Source organism: Alligator mississippiensis, chromosome 16 (genome assembly GCF_030867095.1).
Source record: "Alligator mississippiensis isolate rAllMis1 chromosome 16, rAllMis1, whole genome shotgun sequence".
Lineage (NCBI taxonomy): Eukaryota > Metazoa > Chordata > Crocodylia > Alligatoridae > Alligator > Alligator mississippiensis.
Genome location: NC_081839.1, coordinates 34,867,480 through 34,875,164, shown reverse-complemented (window position 1 = coordinate 34,875,164; position 7,685 = coordinate 34,867,480). Strand labels below are relative to the sequence as shown.

Sequence of the window (7,685 nt, the reverse complement as noted above, 5' to 3'; positions counted from 1 at the left end):
TTCCTGTGGCGGCCCGGGAGGGGCGTGGCCCCGCTGTGCCCGCCCCCCCGCCGGTGCGCGCAGCCGAGGGGCGGGGCCGTGCGCTGCCGCCTGCCCGCGCGCGGAGCCGGGCTGGCGGCGAGGCAGTCGGCGCAGGACGGGTCCCATGGGCGGGCGGGCGCGCCTCTCCGCGGCGGCGGCGGCGCTGGTGGCGCTCATCCTGCAGGGTAGGAAGGAGCTGGCGGCAGACGGCTGGCCCCGGCCCGGCTCCTCCTCGCGCCCGCGCTCTTGCCGGGGCGGCCGCGCTGCGGGACAAGAGGGATGGGGCGGCCCCGTCCAGCACGTGCCCACGGCGCGGGCTGTAGGAGCCGCAGAGGGGCGGGCGGGCGGGCGGCGCTGCGGCGGCATCACCCAGGGCGGGCGGGCGGGCGGGCGGACGAGGCGGGAGGGAAGGCTCCCGCGTGCCCGCAGCAGTTTCCGTGAGGGGAGCCGCGCGCCAGCGGCGGGGGCCCAGCGACTCCTCAGCCCCTTCCCCCACCCCCGTTGGGCTGCCCGACGCGCCCCACTTCCTTGCGGGGTCGTCAGGCTTCAGATCCCGCACGGGTGTGGGGGGGCCGGGCCGGGCCCTGCTCGGGTTTACGTAGCCCCGCAGTGGGCTGCCCCCCGCGTAAACGGGGCCGCGTTGTCCGTCCCTGCCTGCGGCCGGCGCTGGCTGCCTCGTGCCTTTGTGCTGCTTCTAAAATACGTTTCTTCTTTCCCCCAGGAGCCCTGGTTAAGGAGGCCAACGGTAAGGAAGGCAAAACCCCATGTCTTGCAAGTGCCTTTGAAGCCCTTTGTGGCTGGGCTTGATGAAAGAGCGTGTGCTCCCGGGGGGGACAGCGGAGGAGGGGTCTGTGTCCCATCGCTGGGCAGCGAGCGGTGACGCGTCGCTGCTGGTCCGCGTGAGGGGCTGCGAGGCTGAGGCAGGGGCGCAGCCTGGCGCCTGGCTGTGCCGCGGGGCCGGGCCGGGCCGGGCCCAGGGGTCACTTCCCTGACCTTCAGAGTGCTGCTGCCCCCCCCGGCATGGGCCACAGCGAGTCTGGCAGCAGCTCGGGGCAGGAGGGGAAGGGCAGCGCATTCCTCGCACCTGGGAGCATCTGAGGAGCCTGCGCATCTGCGAGTCCTGGCCGTGGACGCGTCACTCCCAGTCCTTTGCAACAGGGAAACCTGCCTGGACAGCTGGCCTGGCTAGGCTAGGGGCATGGACCAGTCTCTGGCCAGCCCGGGTGAAGAGGCAAAGGGAAACACCCAGCCCAAGTCTTGCCCTGTTTGGGTGGGGGTGGGGGGGGCGGGCAAGGGCGGCACTCAAGTTCCTGCCCGTTCTCCTGAGGCGTGACCACCCCTCGCTGCCCTCTAAGCTCATCTGTGCCTGCTGGCCGTGCTAACACCTCTCACGCAGAAGAGCCTGACTACCAAGGGTCCGATTCTGCCGTGAGCTCGAAGCGCCCACCTGGAGCCTCGCTCCGAGCGCAGAGCGTGGGCATGTCACTGCTCACGCAGCAGTCACCTTGGGGGAGACGCTCCCAAGAGCAGCGAGGTCTTTGAGCTGCCGCTGGGGCCTTAGCTGAACGTCGACTTCGCGGTTCCTGTTGACTCACCGTGTCGCTTCCCTTTAACGCCCATTTGTGGCTCAGCAGATCCTTTCTGCGCTCGGTTAAAAATGGTGGCGAGTACGTGAAGTAATGATGCTGGCGCACAGAAAGTGGAGCGCACAAAGCTCCTGCCACAGGCAGCTCCCTGTCTTTTCGGTTGTTAATTATTAGTCGTTTAGCAAGAACATATTGCTCAATAATGTCAATCCTAAATGCAATACATGATAATAGTAAATTCATTACAAAAATTGCAAACGACGCATGGAAATGTTTGTTGGCAGGGTTTTGTGTTGACTCCACACCATATGATCCCAATGAGATGTTATGTTTGCTTTTTCACCTCCCTCAAACACGGTGCTTTCAACATGGCCTGTACTGTCAGGGATGCTTTCTCAGTGAGAGCAGCCATTATTCAGTGCCCCCTGGAAAGCCACCTCTGTCTCGAGGGGCAACGTCTCCTTTCTCACGGGGGGAGAGCCCGGAGTTCTGGACCAGGGTGGGTGGCAGGTCACCCACGGGGCTTGCCACGTGCTTGTCACCTCCCAGCCATTGTCTTTGTTTCACAGCCCAGACCATAAGCGTGGACATGAGAAACACCCACTTGGTCCTGAAGTGCCCGGAGTTTTCAACCTGGAAAAAAGACTCCGTGGAGCTCCCTGTAAATGCTTCAGAACTTGACCTGGGCCCGAGCGTGAACGACCCGAGAGGAGTCTACACGTGTTCTAAGGGCAACAACCAACACACCATGAAAGTGCATGTCCGAAGTGCGTTCACCAGCCGGTCTGCCTCCTTGTGGGTCCTTTTCCCAGGATGCGAGCACGTGGTGCCTTTCCCAGGCAACACGTCTCCGGATCCCCACCAGCTCTGTGGATAGCTGTGCAGCAGCTGCTTTGCATGTTCCTCTGTCCCAAACCTGCCTTCCTTGCTGAGACAAACCTGCCCTGGCTGTGGACGCACTGTCCAGGCCCCAGACCCGCTTCTGTTCAAACGGATGTGGTGCTAGCAACCTCTGCGTTTCAGGCTGGGTCTGGCTGCAGCCCTGTCCAGTGGTCCAAACAGGCCCCAAGCAGCAGGCGTGTGCATACATGCTCCCAGAGGCACGGGCTGCAGCTGAACCCGCAGCCTCTCCCAGACTGCTTCCGCCTGATCCTGCTCTGCCCCGCAGGAGACCTTGCTCCCTGCCTTGTCCAGCTCCCGCTTGGGCTGCCTCTGAGCAGATGCACGGAGCTGGCGTGTGTCCAGATCCTGGAGGGGGATGACCTTTAAGTGCCTGCCCTGTGCCTGGTCCACAGCACCAGTTCTGGGCTCCCTACCATGCCACTGTCATGCTGGTGGTGTGGCATCTCACAGGGCAGCCCAGAGACCCTGCAGGGATGCACTGAGGCGTCCGTGCTCACTACATGGCTGGGGCGAGCAGGCTCGTGCCCTGGTTTCAGCGCTGCCTTGTCTACTTTGTAGTGTGCCAGAACTGCATCGAGCTGGATGCAGCCACCATCTCCGGCATCGTGGTCGCCGACATCGTCGCCACCATCTTCCTGGCAATTGCTGTGTACTGCATCACTGGCCAGGAGAGGGGCCATCTGTCTCGAGGTGAGGAGCGGGGAGCCTTTGTGCTGCAGGGAGCATCTGGGCTGCTTGAGGCACCAGGCAGAAAACTCCTGTTCTGGGGGCCCCCCGGGGACTTTCCACCTTCCCCTGCAGTTCTGGGCTGAGGCCTGGAGACAGTGTGCAATGAGAGCGGCTGGCAAGCTGCAGCCAGCAAGTCTCAGCCCACCACGCTGTACATGCATGCGTGGGTGTGCATGTGCGTGCCTGTGTTCCTGCTTGCTCTTTCCTGGCTGTGGCTGTAGTCTGCGAGAACATGTCTCTGCCTGCAGGCTTGCACTTGGCCAGAGCCACAGGAGCTCTCCGCTGCCCTGCAGGCAGAGAAGGGCCCCAGGCTGTCAGCCTGGCCCCCAGCTGCCCATCGCGCCCCCTTGAAGGGAGCTCCCAGTGGGTGTGGGTTGCAGGTCTGGGTGGGGAGGGAGGTGTGGCAGTACAAGGGGCGGGGGGTCCCCTCTGGGTTCGCTGCCTCCCCCAGGACTGCCCGTGACCCACACGTGATCTCTTCCAGCCTCAGACAGACAGAACCTGATTGCGAACGAACAGCTCTACCAGGTTAGTGTGTGTGTATGGGGTGGGCGGGGGTCGTTGGCTGGGGCGCTTGCTCCTGGCCAGCCCTGCCATTCACACAGCAAGTGGGACATGCAAGCAGGGACGGGGGGCAGAGGCCAGGCCTTGCTGGGCAACATGCCTGTTGGACTGGGCAGGGGTGCTGCGGCCCAGGGCCCTGGGGTGGGAGGCATCTGACTGAGTCACAGTCCCGCCCCTCCACCGGGGAAACAATCCTCCTAGGCAGCACAGCAGCCTGGGCCTGCCCCAGCTCTGCCCTGTCCCAACTCCCGAGTCAGGGGTGCCAGGGCAGTGTCTGCTGCTTGGACATGCCCTCCGCCGCCTAAGCCAGCTCTGCCCCATAGCCCTGCCGGCCAGAGGGGCTGTAGCAGGCAGAGCCTCACGGCTCCGTCTGCCTTGGGCACAGGCACAGGCTCAGGCTGTGATGTCTCAGGCCTGTCCCCAAAGCCAGGCCGGGCTGCGCTGTGCAGGGGGCACAGGCGCAGATGCTGGTCCAGGGGCACTGTAGCTGCCCAGGAACTGAGCCCTGACCTCTGCCTTTCCTCCCAGCCTCTGGGTGAGCGGGACGACGGCCACTACAGCCGCCTTGGCGTCACCAGGACCCGCAAGTGAGCAGGAGAGTGCTGGGGCCAATTCAGTCCTCCGCATAGAGCAGAGCTACAGCCGAGTCCCGCTGCCCTCAGCCCAGACCACAGAGCCTTCCTGTAGCTGGCGGCCACAGCCACAGGCTCCATGTCAGCCTGGCTCATAGAGAAGAGGTCTCTACTAGCAGGAGATGCTTGTAGCACCACCTGTCCTGTTGCAACCCAGTTCAGCAATAAAGAAGCTTTGCTTTGGCTGCTGAGAAGAGGTAGCTTCTGCGTGGGGTCCCGATCCATCGCCGGGCAGTCTTGTGCCTGTATAGCCTGCAGGGACGGGATCTCATGCTCTGGCTGGTGCCATGGGGCCAGCCGCAGGCCTCAGTGATTTAAAGGCAGCATGAGGTCGACTGGGGGTTCCCACCTGGCTCAGGAGGCCAGCTGTGCTGCCGCGTTGGTCGCAGTTGTTCTGCACGCTGCTCGGGTTGCATCCAGCCTTGCAGCTGCAGAGCAGGACACAGCAGGCCAATCTCACTGCCAGCACATTTGGGTGGCAGGAGGGGGCAGTGGGCACCAGGAGCCAGGGCACCTGGATCTCAGCCCTGAGTGCTGTGTGGCCTTGGCAAGCAACCCCTCTCCCCATGCCTCAGGTCCCTGCATGGAAAGGCCCTGGCCTAGCCAAGAGCCCCCAAACATTGCCACAGTGAGCCATCTGCAGCTGGCAACCAGTGCCAGAGACGTATCTGATGCAGGCTCGCCGACCCCCTGCAGTCAGATAAGTTGCTGTGACCACGGAGGCAACAGGAGCAGCAGTTGGGCTGAGCAGTAGCAGGGCTGGGAGCCCAGGCCAGGTGCAGAGCAATGCCCCACCGAGAGCCATCCTGGCCTTGCCTGCCCCTCCCTGGCCTTCCCTTGCCTGCAGCCCCAGAGCAGCTGCAATGGAGGCCCCTGGCTGCTGGGAGCACTGGTTTAACTCTTTGGGTGCCGGTCTTCTGCAGCATTCACCCAGGCTGACGGGTGTTTGGAGGATTCTGCTGGGCTGCCCCAGGTCCACGGCAGGCAGATCAGGAGCTGCTGTGGGGCCTGGTAACAAGCAGCGGGGTCCCTGCTTCTGTGCTTCCCCAGCCGGCACGGACAGGCCCCTAGCCCAGAGGAGCTGGGCACGCTGCAAGCACGCCCCTGGGGAAAGGCGAAGGGGTGCAAAACACCTTTCTCCCCTTCCCTGGGGCTGTGAGATGGAGACAAATGCTCTCCGGCCCTCAAGCAACCGGCAGGAGCCCCATGCTGCACCTCGTGGCCACGGCCTAAATGTCAGAGCGGAGTTTCCGGCCTAGCTGGAGGAGGCAGCGCCCCAGCTCGCAAACATGCTGATGCAGTGGAACGTGGTTGCACCGACCCACAGGCTTTTCCCCTCTCCCGCTTCTCGGCTCCTCTTGCTGGCCACGCAGAGGCAGCTAGGAGCTCCCCCACCCACGGGTGCTGTCCTCCATGAGCAGGAACGGAGCCGGGAGGGGAGGCAGATGGTGGCAGGGAGCAGCAGGCAGTTAGCACCCGTGGGAAGCAGGTCCGTGCCTGGGCAGCTGCTGACACCTGCAGGGCATGTTTTTTCTCTGGTTTTTCTAAGAATTTGAGTGACACGTTTTGGGGCCCGCCAGCGCACTCATTGTGTAACGGGGTAACGTCCAGGGCTGCAGCAGCCACCTGTACATGCTTGCCTGGGACGCTTGTCTCAAAGCCCTGACAAGCACCCTGGATGTACCCTGGAGCCCAGGTATGTCCAATGGGTGTCCCTAGGGTGGATGCCTGGGATCTGATGCTTTATAGTCACAGCCTTCTGCGTAGTGCCGTTGCACACGTCATCCAGGACCATGTTTGCTACAGCCGATGCCACGAGCTATTTTCTCAGGGCGTCAGCTGCCTTTGTTGCTGTCTTGCCCTGAACTAGGATGTAGTTGCTGCCTGACGAGGTGTTTTCCTGCCCACACAGGCACCAACAACAGGCATTCAGTGGGGGCAGCGCGAAGGGTGCAAGCCCTGTTGTGAGCTGTGGGACTGCTGGCCAGGCCACTCTGGCGCGCAGCCCTAAGAAGCGTGCTTGGCTTTTGTGTAGTTTCCCCCAGAAACCAGGAGCTTTCAGTGAAAAGTTCTGTTCAGTCAAAAACCAGTTTTTCCATCCAAACAGTTTGGGCAGGAAGTTTCCTTCAAGCAGGGAGGAAACGTGCCTCTGTCCTGCAGCCACAACACCTAGACCACGCCTGCCCGGCTGCGTCCTGTAGCAGAGGGGTAACTGGACACGTAGGCGCTCACACAGGAGCCAGACAGAGCAGTGTCACAAATGAAGTGCAATTCCTGCAGCGAGACAAGGAGTTCTAGGACAGTGCTCAAGTGGAGTCTGGCTCTGGGGACTGAGCCCTTGCTTTCAGCAGCCACTGCTTATTCCAGAGAAGGAGCAAAGCCTGCCCCAGCAGATCTACAAATCTGGGGCTCTGGCGGGGACGGCTACACTCCCCTCACTGCCTTTTTCCTCTGCACAGTGCTGGGTTTTTCCTCACTGCACCTCCTGCCTTGGAAGGCCTTGGTGACACTGCTCAGAGCACAGCTGAGTTAGGGGCCGGGGCAGGCAGGAGGTGTAGCTGTTTTAGTCGACAGGCGTACAGAGATCATGCAGAGATAAGGAACATAGGAGGTGTGATAGCTGGGCCCAAAGCAGCTCATGCCTGTGGTCCACAGATGGCTGGGATCAGCCGGGAGCTGGACCCAGCTTGGCCATGCCCAGTGGCGGGAGCTAATCATACCATCTATGGCAAAGGCACAATGCTGGGGGAGGTGGCTGTGGAGCCGGCAGCCGAGCATCTGGCCCAGGGCCCTCGCCGAGCTGCGTGCGCCTTTCCTCTCCCCTCCGCATGCAGCGTTTGCACGGCAGATCCAGCTGTACTGCCTCCTAACCACATCCTCTGGGGCCCGGTGCACAGGTCTGCTAGCTGCTGCGCTGAGGCACCAGGGCTAATCCGCAGCCCACCCCCACGACTGCTGCTGCTTCCTCCCTGCGGAGCCCTTCCCCCTCTGAGCAACAGTCTGCTCAGCCCCATGCTAGGCCAGACCTGGACCCTGCTGCCCGGGCTGACCACAGCCTCGCTCCCCAGGCCACCTGTAGCCCCAGGGCCCCAGTTCTGACCGCCCACAGCTCTGCTATCCCATCCCACTCCCCTGCTCACCAGTGCTACCTCTGCCGTGCCAGACTGGCCACTGCACCCACACCTGCAGGGTTAGCAGCCTCTCGCCCCTACCAGCCCTGGCCCTTGCATGCTGTCAGAGTACCTTGGTG

At 62.9% G+C, this 7,685-nt stretch overlaps 1 protein-coding gene across 1 annotated transcript; it reads left to right on the top strand.

Moving 5' to 3' along the window:
* Window positions 1-51: 51 nt before the first annotated feature.
* Window positions 52-4,618, top strand: LOC102572479 (T-cell surface glycoprotein CD3 delta chain). Its single transcript, XM_059719833.1, has 6 exons — window positions 52-206; window positions 743-766; window positions 2,177-2,374; window positions 3,069-3,200; window positions 3,724-3,767; window positions 4,332-4,618. The coding sequence occupies exons 1-6, from the start codon at window positions 146-148 to the stop codon at window positions 4,392-4,394; spliced, it is 522 nt and encodes a 173-aa protein (XP_059575816.1). The 5' UTR covers window positions 52-145; the 3' UTR covers window positions 4,395-4,618.
* The last annotated feature ends 3,067 nt before the right edge of the window (window positions 4,619-7,685 follow it).

Coding starts and splice junctions, on each gene's coding strand:
- LOC102572479 (XM_059719833.1), top strand. CDS start 146: ATGGGCGGGCGGGCGCGCCTCTCCGCGGCGGCGGCGGCGCTGGTGGCG. Junction 767..2,176: donor CCTGGTTAAGGAGGCCAACG/GTAAGGAAGGCA, acceptor TTTGTTTCACAG/CCCAGACCATAAGCGTGGAC. Junction 2,375..3,068: donor CATGAAAGTGCATGTCCGAA/GTGCGTTCACCA, acceptor TCTACTTTGTAG/TGTGCCAGAACTGCATCGAG.